The sequence below is a fragment of the Salvelinus sp. IW2-2015 genome, linkage group LG26 (assembly GCF_002910315.2).
Source record: "Salvelinus sp. IW2-2015 linkage group LG26, ASM291031v2, whole genome shotgun sequence".
In the NCBI taxonomy this organism is placed as follows: Eukaryota; Metazoa; Chordata; class Actinopteri; order Salmoniformes; family Salmonidae; genus Salvelinus; species Salvelinus sp. IW2-2015.
In genome coordinates, this window is record NC_036866.1 from 47,275,632 (window position 1) to 47,292,886 (window position 17,255).

General features: G+C 42.5%; 1 protein-coding gene across 1 annotated transcript in view; it reads left to right on the forward strand.

Annotated features, from left to right (window-relative positions):
* LOC111952827 (calcium/calmodulin-dependent protein kinase type 1D-like) overlaps window positions 1-14,875 on the forward strand; it is a 50,448-nt gene extending 35,573 nt beyond the window's left edge. Inside the window, exons 2-11 of the mRNA XM_023971750.2 lie at window positions 922-1,053; window positions 7,778-7,852; window positions 8,685-8,823; window positions 8,900-9,026; window positions 10,080-10,155; window positions 11,216-11,328; window positions 11,834-11,912; window positions 13,549-13,636; window positions 13,909-14,074; window positions 14,288-14,875. Coding sequence (XP_023827518.1) covers window positions 922-1,053; window positions 7,778-7,852; window positions 8,685-8,823; window positions 8,900-9,026; window positions 10,080-10,155; window positions 11,216-11,328; window positions 11,834-11,912; window positions 13,549-13,636; window positions 13,909-14,074; window positions 14,288-14,460 — 1,168 coding nt within the window. The 3' untranslated portion in view covers window positions 14,461-14,875. The remainder of the gene's footprint in view (window positions 1-921; window positions 1,054-7,777; window positions 7,853-8,684; window positions 8,824-8,899; window positions 9,027-10,079; window positions 10,156-11,215; window positions 11,329-11,833; window positions 11,913-13,548; window positions 13,637-13,908; window positions 14,075-14,287) is intronic.
* Window positions 14,876-17,255: the final 2,380 nt, after the last annotated feature.

Consider the following 17,255-nt stretch of genomic DNA (forward strand, 5'->3'; position numbering starts at 1 on the left):
GGTAGAACTGATTTGTTTCCCTGCATTAAAGTCTCTGGCCACTAGGAGCGCCGCCTCTGGGTGAGTGGTTTCCTGTTTGCTTATTTCCTTATACAGAGTACATGCTGACTGAGTGCGGTCTTAGTGCCAGCATCTGTCTGTGGTGGTAAATAAACAGCCATGAAAAGTATAGCTGAAAAGTCTCTAGGCAAGTAGTGTGGCCTGCAATTTATCACAATATACTCTACTTCAGGCGAGCAAAATCTAGAGACTTCCTTAGATTTCGTGCACCAGCTGTTGTTTACAAATATGCACAGACCACCCCCCATCGTCTTACCGGAGTGTGCTGTTCTATCTTGCCGGTGCAGCGTATATCCCGCTAGCTGAATATCCATGTTGTCATTCAGCCACGATTCCGTGAAACATAGGATTTTACAGTTTTTGATGTCCCATTGGTAGGATATTCGTGATCGTACCTYGTCTAGTCTATTGTCCAATGATTGCACGTTGGCGAGTAATATTGAYAGTAACGGCAGCTTTCCCACTCGCCTCCTGCGGGACCTCACGAGGCATCCSGCTCTGTGTCCTCTATACCTGCGTCTCCTCCTCTTGCAAAGAACGGGGATGTTGGCACTGTCAGGTGTTTGGAGAATGTCCTGTGCTTCCTGCTTGTTGAAGAAAAAATCTAAGTCTAATCCGAGGTGAGTGATCGCTGTCCTGATATCCAGAAGCTCTTTTTTGCCGTAAGATACGGTTGCAGAAACATTATGTACAAAATAAGTTACAAATAACGTGAAAAAMCCCCCACATAATAGCACAATTGGTTGGGCGCCCGTAAAACTGCCGCCATTTCTTCCGGCGCCATTTTAACACTACCCCCTCTCTCTCTCCCTCTCTCCCCCTCCCCTCTATCTCTATCTCCCTTTCCCTCTGTTTCCACAGTGGTGCGTTCTCTGAGGTGATCATGGCCAGGGAGAAGGCCACAGGGAAGATGGTTGCAGTGAAGTGCATCCCCAAGAAAGCGCTGAAGGGGAAAGAGACCAGCATTGAGAATGAAATCACCGTGCTTCGGAAGTAGGTACCGGGCGTCCTGAGGGGGATCAAAGAGGGGAGTAGTTGCTTGGTTACGGTTGCCATCCTTCCACTCCGCCATCCTCCCTTTCTCTCTTCCTTCTCGCCAGTGCTTTGTTTCTCTTGCTCCTTTATCTAATGACCCTGAAGCAGCAGTGTAGTTTAACAGGTTTCACTGTTCAGGTCACCGACGTCAGCACACACGCGCTCCTCCTGCCCCTCATTCACCCACCTGTCTCTCTAAACGAGGCCCGTCACTTTATCTCTTTTCCATGGTGTTTTAGTGTTCTGATCACCCACACCTTGCCGCTTGGACACCAGAGCGGTATACTACAATGCAAGCTCGATTTRCTCAGGGTTKTCTTAAGCTAGCCAGCTTCAGTTAGCTTCACATTCTAGCTCRGGCTTCATCCATATTACGACGGTGGATATTGCTCGTCCGGCCTGCCACTAAGTCTCGCAGGCTTGAAACTGCGTGTGCATGTCGAACGGCGGACTGTTCATTGAGACAATACTGAAACACCAATCCATGGGCGATTCAGTGCCACATTATCATTTGTGCCGACATCAAAATRAGAAAACAGTTATCTGACAAATTCAGCAGGCTACGGTGTTACTTATTGTTGATGCCGCCTTTTAGTGTGTTTATCAATGCATAAGCACCTTTTTTCCCCACTCGGTTATCCGGAGTTGACCAAAGTTACCTCGCTAACTACTCTAAACCGGGTACGTAGTATACAGTTGAAGTCGGAAGTTTACATACACTTTGGTTGGAGTCATTAAAACTTGTTTTTCAACCACTCCACACATTTCTTGTTATGAAACTATAGTTATGGCAAGTCGGTTAGGACATCTACTTTGTGCATGACACAAGTAATTTTTCCAACAACTGTTTACAGACAGATTATTTCACGTATAATTCACTGTGTCACAATTCCAGTGGGTCAGAAGTTTACATACACTAAGTTGACTGTGCCTTTAAACAGCTTGGAAAATTCCAGGGTATGGCAGCATCATGTTGTGAGGGTGCTTTGCTGCAGGAGGGACTGGTGCACTTCACAAAATAGATGGCATCATGAGGTAGGAACATTATGTGAATATATTGAAGCAACATCTCAAGGCATCAGTCAGGAAGTTAAAGCTTGGTTGCAAATGGGTCTTCCAAATGGACAATGACCCCAAGCATACGATGTGGCAAAATAAGGCTTAAGGACAACAAAGTCAACGTATTAGAGTGGCCATCACAAAGCCCTGACCTCAATCCTATAGAAACTTTGTTGGCAGAACTGAAAAAGCATGTGCGAGCAAGGAGACCTAAAAACCTGACTCAGTTACACCAGCTCTGTCAGGAGGAATGGGCCAAAATTCACCCAACTTATTGTGGGAAGCTTGTGGAAGGCTACCCAAAACGTTTGACCCAAGTTAAACAATTTAAAGGCAATGCTACCAAATACTAATTGAGTGTATGTAAACTTCTGACCCACTAGGAATGTGATGAAAGAAATAAAATCTGAAAAATCATTCTCTCAACAATTATTCTGACATTTCACATTCTTAAAATAAAGTGGTGATACTAACTGGCCTAAGAGAGGGAATTTTTACTAGGATTAATTGTCAGGAATTGTGAAAAACTGAGTTTAAATGTATTTGGCTAAGGTGTATGTAAACTTCAGACTTCAACTGTAGGTATGGAGCCAAATACCTGTCAAAAGGTTGAACGTACATATCATTAGGATCGTAAGAAAATCTATACGTAAATTGTTAGGATCGTGAGAAAAGCCATGCGAGAAACATAAAACGTAAACTTTAARATAGATCTGCAAACGTACAAAACCCTATGTTACAACTATTAATGAATATTTACACGTTCAATTCTTACTTTACATCTCCCTTTACTCGGTGACAGATCTTTTTTATGCGGTCAAACTTTATTCAGTAATGTGCCATCTGCAAAGAGCATGAACTGAACGTAGCTAGTCGAAGTTAGCTAGTYAATCAAGCAACTCTTGTCCAGACATTTGAGTTGCTTTGCAGCTTCCGGTTTCATTTGCAAATTACAAGTCTTGAGCTTGTTTTAKAACTGCATTCAAAAACGACGTTATACCAGTAGATKACRTAGTATAGGCTTGGGCCTTCAGCAAATGACTTGTGTGAGAATGATAAAGACACAGAAGAGCCTYGTCTAGAACAACYGCCTGAGCTGCAAAAGAGAAAGTAAATATGATTTAGRCTAGGCCTATTCCGCTATTTAAATATGCCATGCTGTTGTGTGTTAGTTAATGGCCATCATYTATTTTTTATAGCCGCGTGGGGCTATTATGGCGATCATGTGACCTAATGAATCGCMCTTTTTCCTGTATTTGGGAGAACGGACTCTAGGCCTTGTATTAGGCGTTTTGATTGTTTTATTAATGAGTTCCACTCTGTATGTAGGCTTGTTATAGAACTGTTTAGCCATAATGACCATCGTCATTATCATTATTGCGTTGCACAACCCCATCGCGCAGAGGCTATATATCCATTTCAATAAACGAGACAAAACAAAATATTGATTAGATCTTGGCTGTGACCTGTCCTGAGCGAAATAGCCAAGGGGTCCCAAATGGTCAAGACCATCTATAGCCTGTTCTTATTGCGAGATCTGTTTTCCCGATCAGCCACTGCATGTGCTTCTTCAACAATTYTGTTTAACATTTAGAGGATATATTTAGAAACCTGTGAGCTCGGGTCTCTTTTTAACGGGAGCCATATAATAAAACCAGTTATAAAACACAGAGTTCTAAAATTATTCTGCAAGACACCAGTACCCAAAATGATAGCCTAAATTGCAATGCCTACAAATTGAAGGCCAATATTTTTGGGGGGGGATATGCCTAAATTAAACATTGAATTATTAAAGTGATGGGCTAAAGAACTTAGATACATTTGAATACACGTGTTTTTCAATCAACAAACTGGTGAGACTGTTCTATTCTCTTTGATTTAGTTCCTATTGCAACTCAAACAAATGACATACTGACTGAAAGATTAATTAGATGTTCAAATATGTTGGATTGATGAGTTGCACGCATCATGCATGTTCTGCGCTTTATTTGGCTAGTAGGCAAATAGTCCTACATTAGGGTATAATGACTCTATGGCTGCATGCCTCCAGAAGGGCATCTTCTGAGGCTGAGGGGTGCTTTTCTGAAGGCGAATGGTGCTGTGGTGCTGCATGGAGATCACCAGCTCTTCAACTGGGCAGCAGTGTCGCGATGGAGGGAATATCCTATAAATCAAATCCAAATTGTATTGGTCACATACACGTGTTTAACAGATGTTATTGCGGGTGTAGCGAAATGCTTGTGTTTCTAGTTCCAACAGTGCAATAATATTTAACAAATAATATCTAACAATTTCAGAACAATACACACAAATCTAAAGGAATGGAATTAAGAATATATAAATATTTGGACAAGTAATGTCAGAGCGGCATAGACAAAGATACAGTATATACAAATGAGATGAATAATGCAAAATATGTAAACATTATTAAAGTGACTAGTGTTCCAATATTAAAGTGGCCAGTGATTTCAAGTCTATGGATATAGGGCAGCAGCCTCTGTGCTAGTGATGGCTATTTAACAGTCTGATGGCCTTGAGATGGAAGCTGTTTTTCAGTCTCAACCTGTACTGACCTCGCCTTCTGGATGATAGCGGGGTGAACAGGAAGTGGCTCGGGTGGTTGTTGTCCTTAATGATCTTTTTGCCCTTCCTGTGACATCGGGTGCTGTAGGTGTCCTGGAGGGCAGGTAGTTTTCCCCCGGTGATGTGTCTGGAGAGCACTGCGGTTGTGGGCGGTGCAGTTGCCGTACCAGGAGGTGATAAAGCCCGACAGGATGCTCTCAATTGTACATCTATGAGGGTTTTAGGTGCTATGCCAAATTTCTTCAGCCTCCTGAGGTGGAAGAGGCGCTGTTGCGCCTTCTTCACTACACTGTCTGTGTGAGTGGACCATTTCAGTGTGTCAGTGATGTGTACGCCGCTGAAGCTTTCCACCTTCTCCACTGCRGTCCCGTCGATGACAATAGGGGGGTGTTCCCTCTGCTGTTTCCTGAAGTCCACGATCASCTCCTTTGTTTTGGTGACGTTGAGTGAAAGGTTATTTTCCTGGCACCACACTCCCAGAGCCCTCACCTCCTCCCTGTAGCCTGTCTCGTCATTGTTRGTAATCAGGCCTATTGTTGTCGTCCGCAAACTTGATGATTGAGTTGAAGGCTTGCRTGGCCACGCAGTCATGGCTGAACAAGGAGTACAGGAGGGGGCTGAGCACGCACCCTTGTGGRGCWCCAATGTTGAGAATCAGCGAAGTGGAGGTTTGTTTCCTACTTTCACCTCCTGGGGGTGGCCCGTCAGGAAGTCCAGGACCCATTTGCACTGGGTGGTGTTCAGACCCAGGTCCTCGAGCTAAATGATGAGCTTGGAGGATACTATGGTGTTGAATGCTGAGCTATTGTCAATGAACAGCATTCTTACATAGGTATTCCTCTTGTACAGATGGGATAGGGCACTGTGCAGTGTGATGGTGATTGCATCATCTGTGGATCTATTGGGGTGGTAAGCAAACAAATTGAAATGGGTCTAGGGTGTCAGGTAAGGTAGAGGTCATATGATCCTTGACTAGTCTCTCAAAGCACTTCATGATGACAGAAGTGAGTGCTATGGGGCTATAGTAATTTAGTTCAGTTACCTTTGCTTTCTTGGGTACAGAAACAATGGTGACCATCTTGAAGCATGTGTGGACAGCAGACTGGGATAAGGAGAGATTGAATATGTCTGTAAACACTCCAGCCAGCTGGTCTGCACATGCTCTGAGGAAGCGACTAGGGATGTCGTCTGGGCCGGCAGCCTTGCGAGGGTTAACACGCTTAAATGTCTTGCTCACATCAGCCATGGAGGAGGAGAGCCCACAGTCCTTGGTAGCAGGCCGCGTCTGTGGCACTGTGTTATCCTCACAGCGGGCGAAGAAGGTGTTTAACTTGTCTGGAAGCAAGACGTCGGTGTCCGTGACGTGGCTGGTTTTCCTTTTGTATTTCATTACTATCTGTAGACCCTGCCATATACGTCTCGTATCTGAGCCGTTGAATTGCGACTCCACTTTGTGTCTATACTGACGTTTTGCCTGATTGATTGCCTTACGGAGGGAATAACTACACTGTTTGTATTTGGCCATATTCCCAGTCACTTGCCATGGTTAAATGCGCTGGTTCGCACTTTCAGTTTTTCGTGAATGCTGCCATATATCCACGGTTTCTGGTTTGGGTAGGTTTTAATAGTCACAGTGGGAACAACATCCGCTATACACTTCCTGATAAACTCAGTCACCGTATCAGTGTATTCGTCAATGTTGTTCTCGGAGGCTACCTGCAACATATCCCAGTCCGCGTGATCAAAACKATCTTGAAGAGTGGATTCCGATTGGTCAGACCAGCGCTGAATAGTCTTAGCACGGGTAATTCCTGTTTGAGTTTCTGCCTATAGGAAGGGAGCAACCAAATGTTAATTTCAAAGTCTATATGTTCATGACTAGATTCATATAAATCGTGTGAAATTATTAGAAATTCATATTAACCCCTCCTACAGAATATGCATTGCCATGATTTTGAGTGATTTTAAATAAACGTGTCATATTTCTTCTCGAATSTGTAGGACATAAAACAATTTAGAGGTAAGATGGATATCGATTTTGAGACATGACATGTAGTGTTTTCATATTTTAGTACTGTATGCACTTTTCAGAATGATTTTTAAATTCCTGTTTTTCGAACATTTTTAAGCGCATACTAAGCTTTCTATTTTCAAAGCCTTTCACATTGACTTCAGCTCGTGTCACGCAGATTTTGCCTTTTGCGACCCGCGGAAACAAATTTCAAGACAACGACCACAAAATGTAAAATCGATTGAAGTTGTTACGAGAAACCTGCACCGCTATCAACAGAGCTCGTTGCTTATTATGGGATGTATTAGGTTACGAAATCCAACTTTTTTGTATATAATGTTAATTATATGTTAGAGAAAGACCCCACTCAATGATTCAGAACATGAATGATCATATTTGTCTTGGTAACATGTGTTTTATAATGTAAGGAAGTGAAATTTCATCACCAAGTCAATTTTTTACCCACTATGGGCAGAGTGGGTGGACACCCTATGATTAGTTAGAACTCTGAGCAGAGGGACTTTCTTTCTGTGTGTCTCAAATAGCACCCTATTCCCTATGTAGCTCAATGAGCTCTGGTCAAAAGTAGGGCACAATATGGGGAATAGGGTGCGATTTGGGATTCAGACATTTCTCCTTGCTGCTGGTGAAACACTGAAGTAGAGGTTTCAACAAGCTCATTGTCTGCCTTGTCACCAGACACACAACCACTCACACACACACACACACACACACTTTTCGCCCACACAGATTTTTTCTATGGCCTATTGAGAACAGAAAGAAAATTGAAAACACTTGATGATTCAAAGCAATTTAACATGAAAAGAGCTGCGTTTCAAATGGACTCTGGTCAAAAGTAGTGCACTATAGGGAATATGGTGCTGTTTGGGACTGACATTGCTTTGTTGTGATGAATGTAATGAATAAAGGTATTTGGTGAGGAAATTGTGCTTTATTGTGCTGTGCATTGAAATGATCAGAGGTTAGTAGAACAGTAAGTCAATTAAATATACTGTTTCCCCTCTTCAGGATAAAACATGAGAACATTGTGGCTTTGGAGGACATCTATGAGAGCTCCAACCACCTATACCTCATCATGCAGTTGTGAGTACAGTACCTCAACCACCATTTTGTCTGTCTGCGTCTCGTATACGTCTGTCCGTCTTTCTGATAATGCAGGACCGGTGTTCATGTTTTCTATAAGAGGTGTCTGTACGTGCGCCGTAGAAAATGAGATGTGCCGGTACTCTGTATCCGTGTGAACACTGGTCCAAATCAATCACTGGGATAGCGTAGCGCGCTTTGCTGCAGTAAGCGTTCAAGGGCCATCGAGGTGCATTTGGCCTTGCCTATACAAAAGCAGCCTGTATGGATGCAAGCATTCCCAAAAGAGTTGCGTCTATGCTTCTTTTGTGTCATGGTTGTGACACTGTAGCAGACATAGTCTGACAAAAGACTCATTCAAAAAGAGTCTCTAGGGTCAGTTTCCCAGACATGGATTTAGCCTTGACTGATTTTAAGAAAGGCATGATCAATGGAGAATCTCTATTGAAAATGCCTTTTAATTCGGGACTAAGATGAAGTGTCTGAAAAACKTTGAAAGAAAAGTTCAAAGCTGCACCCTAGCTCCGACGCAATCATTTATTCACCAACATTTCGACACGAAGCTTCATTCGGGTTACGTGGGTTTTAAGTATCTGGGAAACCAGCCCTACGTGAGGGCTAGGTTAATTCAGTCCTCAATCTCCTCAGAGTATCTGGGCGGAAGCTGTTTGACTGCATCGTAAAGGGTTAGGGTTGTGGTCGAGGCGAGGGTTGAACCAGGAACTGCACATGAACCAGGGTTATGGTTAGGGTTGAAGTTGAACCCGGATATAGACATGAAGCTAGGGTTACGGTCGGGTTAGATTTGACTAAACCTCTGTCTCTGTCGCAGGGTGTCTGGTGGTGAGTTGTTTGACCGCATCGTAGAGAAGGGTTTCTACACCGAGATGGATGCCAGCAGGCTCATTAAACAGGTGCTTGACGCTGTCAACTACCTCCATGCTATGGGCATCGTACACAGAGACCTCAAGGTACTGAGTGAGACACACACATACACGGAGCTCAAATCTCTTATTTCCCAATATTGATTGTTTCTTTTTCCCTCAGCCAGAGAACCTGCTTTACTACAACCCCCATGATGAGGCCAAGATCATGATCAGTGACTTTGGTCTGTCTAAGATGGAGGGGACAGGAGACGTGATGGCTACAGCCTGTGGGACGCCAGGATATGTGGGTGAGGCTGTTCTCTCTACCCTCTGGGCTGTTAGGATCCATATTAGCTACTGCCAACGCAGCAGCTACTCTTCCTGGGGTCCACACCAAACATRAAACATGACCTAATACATAATGTGAATAGACAAGTACATCATAAAGACAAAACGACATAAATGCAAAAAAAAAGTATACATGCTTTCATTTATGCCTTCATAATCATGTGATTCCTCGACGCTACTGAATGCAAGTGCAACACACACAAAAGGAAATGGAAATGCAATAACAAGCAGGTGCGTCGCAAATAGGATGACACTTCACTAAGTTCCCCTGACGTGAATATAGCTACCTTGTTTTGCTAAATTCCCCTGGTGAGAATAAAGCTACCTTGTTTCTATAGTTACCGCCCGTAACGGGTATGCTGTAGTAAAGTATAGACTTTTTTTTACGGTTACCACCCACAATGGGTTTCATGGGGTAACATGTCATCTCTTAAACGTGTAGACCTTTTGTTACAGTCACCACCCGCTATGGGTTTCATTAGGTAAAATGCAACATTCGTGAACATGAAATAACCAGGCCTTGAATCTTGAGCCTTGTTACAGTCTATCGCCCTTAACGGGTTAGTTGAGATGTAGTGTAACGTGTGACAGTACGACCCGCTATGGGTTTCATTAGGTCAAATGGAAGGAAGACATGACATAAGGAAGTCTGCAGTGGTGACATAATCTAAACATATCTCTACTTCTGGGTTAACCTAAAGATAATTCACCTAATTTGACCGGAGGAAACCTCACCCAAACAAAATGAATAGGAGTTTAGTATATACAGTGGTGAAGTAGTGGGTGGTTTCTGAAAAACTCTCCATAAGAACATATGGCAACAGAGCTTTGGTCCTCCCTTCTATTGTGTCCTTGTTTACTTAGGGGTTCATGTGGAAGAAGCCTTATTTCCTATCCACACCAGTATGTTTGGAACATACTTTGCTAGTGTCAGTTCAAGCGCCACACAGGGATTGTTATGCAAGGCCTCCATGTTCTAAATCTCCCTCTGAACCGTATGACGTTCCCCACAGCCCCAGAGGTTCTGGCTCAGAAGCCCTACAGCAAAGCAGTGGACTGCTGGTCGATCGGAGTCATCGCTTACATTCTGTAAGTACCTCCATAACAACGTTTTTTTGTGTCACTGGCCAAGGCACAATACCCCATAATGTCAAAGTGAAATTATGTGTTTAGAATTATTTTTATTTTTTTTTACAAATGAATGAAAAGCTGAAATGTCTTGTCGATATGTGTTCAACCCCTAAAAGTCACATAATAAGTTGCATGGACTCACTCTGTGTTCAATAATAGTGTTTGACATGATTTTTGAAAGACTACTTCATCTCTGTACCCCACACATACAATTATCTGTAAGGTCGTTGCAAGTGCATTTCAGACAGTGATTCAACCACAAAGACCAGAGAGGTAAAACAATTACGGAGTTGAATGGCTGTGATAGTCGAGAACTGAGGATGGATCAACAACATTGAAGTTACTTCACAATACTAACCTAAATGACAGTGAAAAAGAAGGAAGCCTGTACAGAATAACAAATATTCCAAAAACATGCGTGCTGTTTGCAATGAAGCATTAAAGTAAAACTGCAGCAAAGAAATTAACTTCATGTCCTGAATACAAAGCGTTATGTTTGGGGTGAATCCAACAAAACACATCACCGWGTACCACTCTTCAACAGACACTGGGAGTCAACTTCACCTTTCAGCAGGACAGTAACCTAAACCACAAGGCCAAATCTACACTGGAGTTGCTTACCAAGATGACGTTGAATGTTCTTGAGTGGCTTAGTTACAGTTTTGACCTAAATCGTCTTGAAAATATATGGCAAGACTACAAAATGTCTGTCTAGCAAGGATCAACAACCAGCTTGACAGAGCTTAAATATTTTTTTTAAGAATAATGTGCAAATATTGTACAATCCAGGTGTTCAAAGCTCTTAGAGACTCACCCAGAAAGACTCACAGCTGTATTCGCTGCCAAAGGTGATTCTAGCATGTATTGGCTACAAGGTGTGAATACTTATGTAAATGTGAAGAAAGAAATATTTGATCAATGTTGAATTCAGGCTGTAACACAAAACAATGTGGAATAAGTCAAGGGTATGAATACTTTCTGTAGGCAATGTATAATTGATATGTTATCTGTCCCCAAGGTTGTGTGGTTACCCTCCATTCTATGACGAGAATGACTCTAAGTTGTTTGAGCAGATACTCAAGGCAGACTATGAGTTTGATGCACCCTATTGGGATGATATATCGGATTCAGGTGAGCTGTGTGTGTTTGCGTGCACATTTTAGTCAGTTTGCCGACGCTCTTACCCGGGGCTACTTAAAGTAGTGAGTGCATACATTTTCATACTTTTGTCATACTTGTCCCCTGTGGGGATTGAACCCACCAGACTGGCATTGCAAGGACCATGCTCTACCAACTGAGCCACACGGGATCCAGTAACAAATGTCTTCATAAGAATAGTAAACCAACTAAAATTCAGTGAAGTGAGGACATTTTGCCAGTACTCACTTGTAAAATTGAGATTTTAGGGTCAGGGTAAGGACTAGGTTAAGGGGTTAGGGAAAATAAGATTTTGAATGGGAGTCAATTGTTGGTCCCCAAAAAGTCCACACAAGTATAGTAAGACATAGCTGGGCTTGTATATGAGAGTGTGTGCACGTATACAATTGTTTGTGTGTAATGCTATCTTGAATTAATGGCACATGGTATACAGTCCCACGAGTGAGATTGTGTGTATCTTCCTCTCTTCCACATACAGCCAAAGAGTTCATCAGCTCTCTGATGGAGAAGGATCCAGAGAAGAGATTCACCTGTGACCAGGCTCTAGCCCACCCCTGGTGAGTGTCTGTCTGCCACCATTCTGACTGAGCACCGTCATACAGCTGCTGGTCCCAATTTACTCCATACCCCTTTCTCTTGGCCCTAACCCTTTGATGTGTGCAGATCTGAAGGGTCTGGGTAGGTAGAGCCCGTTAAAGCTTCGTCATATCTCTTCCACCTTACCCATCTGTAAACATCAATGTGTTAGGAACAATGGGAAGGGGGGGTAAATGAATTGGGACCAAACAATCAAAGGGAACAATGCACCGTGGTGAAAGCTGACGCAGATAGAGGATGTCTGGATGATGCAGGTGTTACTTAGAGCAGTGCCGTGCGTGTCCTCCCACTGTCATCTGTCACCATGACTCCCTCCCCGCCTCCTAAACTCTCTCCTCTGCTGGTCTGAGACTGGGGGGGGAGACAGCCTAGGGTTGGGGAGACAGAGACGCAAAATATACAAAATTGCAACCATCGAAAGCCACCAGGTTATTACCAGCTGATGTCTCATTAAACCATCAATACGTTCTGAATCACGCACACAGCTGATCTCAACTGCAACCAACATTGGCCAGCGATTTTACCGCTCCCTAACGGGGATGTCGAGGTTGTCTTTTAGTCATGATTACATTTCCAAGACAATTTTGCCCTCTGGTTGGTATTATCATTGGAACAACTTAGTCCTACTTTATGAGCAGACTAAGGATGAGTTCTATATTTGACAATCATTCCGTACAACTGAATTAAAGCATTTCCTCCTTTACCACGGAAAATCTACTATGACCGTTTACCCGACACTGTGTATGAAATAGAAAACTAATGTTGACGGTTTAGCCTACTCATTATTTGATTTGTTTCCAATTTATATAGTCCATTTAATACAACTGTCTTTCAAATAAAATTGTCTGATATGGTAAATTCTTATCAAGATTGGAGGTAAAATATCCCTGGACCGTCCTTATTTGAAATGTGTAACTAAATCAAGTAAATTGAAGGGGGAAAAAATAAGATTTTTTCAAAGGAAAATGTAGTCTAAAGTTAATTCGATGGGCATATATTATATTGTTTTGCCATTTAAGGTGAAATGTTTGAATGAAATATAGGCCTACTACAAGTATTTTCACATTCGTCAGCCTTACGTTTTCCAATGCTCCTGATAGGTCGATATTTGAAACGGAGAATCTAGACTAGCTGTCTGGTATCATAATCACTTCATACGGTAACAACGAGAGATCAACTGATCTGCTGGTTTATCCTTAGTGGGTTTTTTGTCGCAATCAAGCTTAGTTTAGCCCGCAGGGGCATGTAATCTCATGTTGGTAACATTTTAAGAAATCCAGCGGTAACCTGCAGGAGCAGGTTAAATTACATCTGTCCGTTGCAATCGAGCCATTGCGTCTTGGGCCTATTGTGGCTTGGGCAGTTGGCTTGGTAGAGTTTATATAGACTCACAAAGGGTGGTTGTAACAGGTGGGTATTATATCACGTGAGACCGGTCAGTACACATCCTATCACCAGCTTGGATAGGATGTGTACCCAGGCCAGGATTTTTGTGTACCCAGGCCAGGATTTTTAACCATGTTAAAAGAAAAACATCTGCACACTACATGTTCTTTATCAATACTTTTGAACCAATAAACAGACTTTATATTTCAGGATTGCTGGGGACACGGCTCTCTGCAAGAACATCCATGAATCAGTCAGTCGGCAGATGAGGAAAAATTTTGCCAAAAGCAAATGGAGGGTGGGTACACAATTTACTCTTCTCTTTTTCTTTGGGGGGGGGGGGGGGTTCTGTCACCCTCTGTGGCCCATCCCACATGAAATGTATTAAATAACACATTAATATTAAACACCCAAGCATGCAAAAAGTACCAATTTACATTGTACACATTTTAAATTGTGTCCAACATCAACATGTTTACTGTAATTTAGTTATCCTTCCTATTTTGCATGCCTGTTCTCGCTATCTCTCCTTACCTGCCTCCTCTCCCTCCTTCTCTGTTTCCTCCACAGCAAGCGTTTAACGCCACGGCAGTGATTCGTCATATGAGGCGCTTGCAGCTGGGCAGTAGTCTGAACAGTAGCTTTGGCAGCAGTAGGAGCTTTGACCAACAGGGACCGAACTCTATGCTGGCCAAGAGCATGTCTGTAGACTGTGCCACCCTCTCACGCAAAGACGGTGACTGAATGACGCCTTTACGTTACTTTACCGGTTTAGTCTGGTATTTTGGATCTATCAAGCCTGTTGTAACTTTTTAATCGATTGGTTCCCATTGACTTATATTGTAGTGCAATTCCATATTCAGTAAGGATAATTTACTCCAATTCTGTTTCAGTAATTATTTTCTATTAAGTGTAGGCTTCAGTGATTCTAGTGATCTTCTCTCTTCAGGTCCTCCACAACCTCTGCCCACTCTGCCTCTCTCCACTGCAGCCTGCACTGCCCCTGCCAGCATCAGAGGGGAACCACAGGCAGAACTACAGGTTGTGGCTACAGCTGCAGCGGTGGAGCCACCCCGGCCACGTCCCTCCACAGTCTCCACCATCCACATGGGGACTAAATGACGTCAGGTTCCGCGGGAGGTCAGTTGGGAGACCACAGAGCTTTGAGTTGGGATTCTAATTCAGCCCCTCAGAATTCCAGAATTTCTCTCCTAGTCTGCCCATCCCGCTCATTATCAGCTGTTGGGATTGAGGACTTGAGGACCCCTTCTATTTACCATGGCTCAGCACTTACTGTGTTCTCAGGGCAGCACTCTGTCTGTACCCAACCACAGTAAGTGTATTCAGAGATGTGAAATCAAATGAAGAGTGCTCACAGGATTTCCTATTCTATCAAACAGACAATCATATCTGTTCTACATGATACATTCCTATTTGAACATTCTACTTCCTAATGGACCACAGGTCTGGTGGTGAAGAGATGAGGAGGACCACTGTCTCTCTCTCTCTGTCTACTGACCAGAGGGTTTAATTTTTTCGGGCTAGTGGGGCCAGTTTCCCAGTGTTTGAATTGGGTTGGTGCACTCGGTACAGAGTAATAGCAACACAAAATGTTCACTCTAAAATATGAACACGGACATTAAAATATTGAACTGTAAAATGAAAATGAGCCTTGCTCCTGAAATGAATACCGGCATCTTTGTCATTCCGCTTCAAGCACTGCCGTGTTGTAAAACTGTCCTCCAGAAGACAAGAAGACCTGTTTTGTATGGGACATTGGTGGTGTTATGAGGCCACACTATGCTAGGTTGAAGATGGAGAAGGTTAAGACGACGTAATAATTACGTGCAGATGCGTTCGAATATAAACAAATTCATTGGACCAGCGCTGGAGCGAAAATGACTGGGAGTGAACGTTAGCAGTACAGAACGTTTGCCGTCAAAGTGGGGAAAAAAACACAATCGTAGGGAATTTGTTAACTACTCGGCCAACAAATAACGTAACTGTTTTACTGTCATTCTATTCGTTTAAGCGTTTTTCAAATGAGCTACAGACACTTTACTACTTGATTTCCCAACCGCTGGTCACGTTTTCATCTCCTGTAAAATCAGCAACAGCGCTGGTCCAATGAACGTGTTTATTTTCATATGCCGCCGCATGGAATTATTACGTTTTCTTATCCTCTGTTTTTTTTKGGGGGGGGGGCTAGACACTATGGGAACTCACCATGCTTTTATTAGTCTGTTATCGAGACTGCTGTAACTCTGAGACTGTGAGTGTCAGGGGCATAACGCCCTCTATGCCTTGTGTTCAAAATTGCACCCTGAAACTGTGGGGAAACCGTTGTGTGGAGTTAGTTTTATGAAACTGAAACAGCATTCAAGGCTAAAATAGTGGTGACTTATTATCCTCATTTCTAGTTTTAATTTTTAGCTGCAGTAAATCGCTGGTTCATTATTCCCAACTGTAGGGCATAGCGGTTATATATATATATATATATATTTGCTTTATGTTTTCTGGATATAAAATGACAGAGAAACACATCTATGTGCAGAATCATGCACACACCTGTGAATGAAGTGCTTCAGTAGTGTGAGACAACTGGCAAGAACAGTTTTGATGGTTGTGACGATAATGAGGGATGTGACAGTTATGCATTCATTGTACACCTTTCCCGATTGAAAGGTATTGAATTGTTTATTTTCTTATTCTGACTCTTGTAAGAACTTTACTTACAAAGAAAAATGTGTAAATGTGCGACTAGACTTTTACGTTGTAATGTATAAACGGTCAAGTATGTCGTCAGTAATGGGGTTCAAATGTATAGTTGTTACTTATGAATAATTGTGATGTAACTGTGATGCCATCCTTAGCATAAGGTTGCAGTGTATAACATAGCTTTGTGACCTGTTCTCAGGGAGATACTTTGACAATTTGATGAAATGAAACCCCAGTTATGATGCTGAGGTTGAAGTTTATGATTATGATGCATGTTATTGACTAAAGCAAGCTTTGCATATTCTTACGTGCCATCAGGACAGTTCAGCTCATAATTCAATTTTTCGGTGGGGATGAACCTTACATGGAATGGACAGTTTGATATATCCCATTTTTGGGATGAGACTGAAATGATGCGTATTATAACAATGACCACTGCAATAGAGTTAAATTTAAACACATATGACAAACTAAGAAATTTAGATTGAAGTAATTTGATAATCAGTGTGTGCCATTGCAGAATAATTTTGTAGAAGCCTGATTAGTATAGCCAACTTTAGTTAGCTGTGCTGCTTTGCTTCCCCCCAGGCACTGGCTGTTCCCAGAAGTGCTCACACACTGTTTGGTCAGTGTACTTTCATACCCGTCCTTTGAATTTAGCAGCCAGTTGCTGTCTCTCTCACTGTCCTCACTCTCTGTCTTCGCTCCTCTCTCCCAAATYGAATGATCTTCACGCTGCAAGGAGGAGGGAAATCTGTCTAGCAAGCTTTTTACCTGTGATACCACTGCTTAGTATTTCACTGTTCGACATGGATGGAACCAGGCTTGATGTCAATTTCATTTCAATTCAGGAACATAAGAGTTTCAGTTTACTTTCTGAATTGACTTTATTTAAATGGTATTGACCCCAACCCTGGATGCAACTTAAAAGCTTGAAATTAGTCAGTTTCGATGTTGAGCACAATGTCACTTTGGATTGTAGGTCTCAATGTGCAATGTTGATGTAAAGGATTTGAAAAACTCCTTCTCAGGGGTAGTAAACTATGAGTATAGATATATGTTCATAAAGATGTAGATCCTCTTGTCCTTTTTAGATATAAATCTCAGTAACCATATTTGCTTGGATTGTAGTGTGTATTGATTTTCTACGTTACAAATACTGTATGTTCTCTTCAAAAACAGCATGATACAAAGCACGA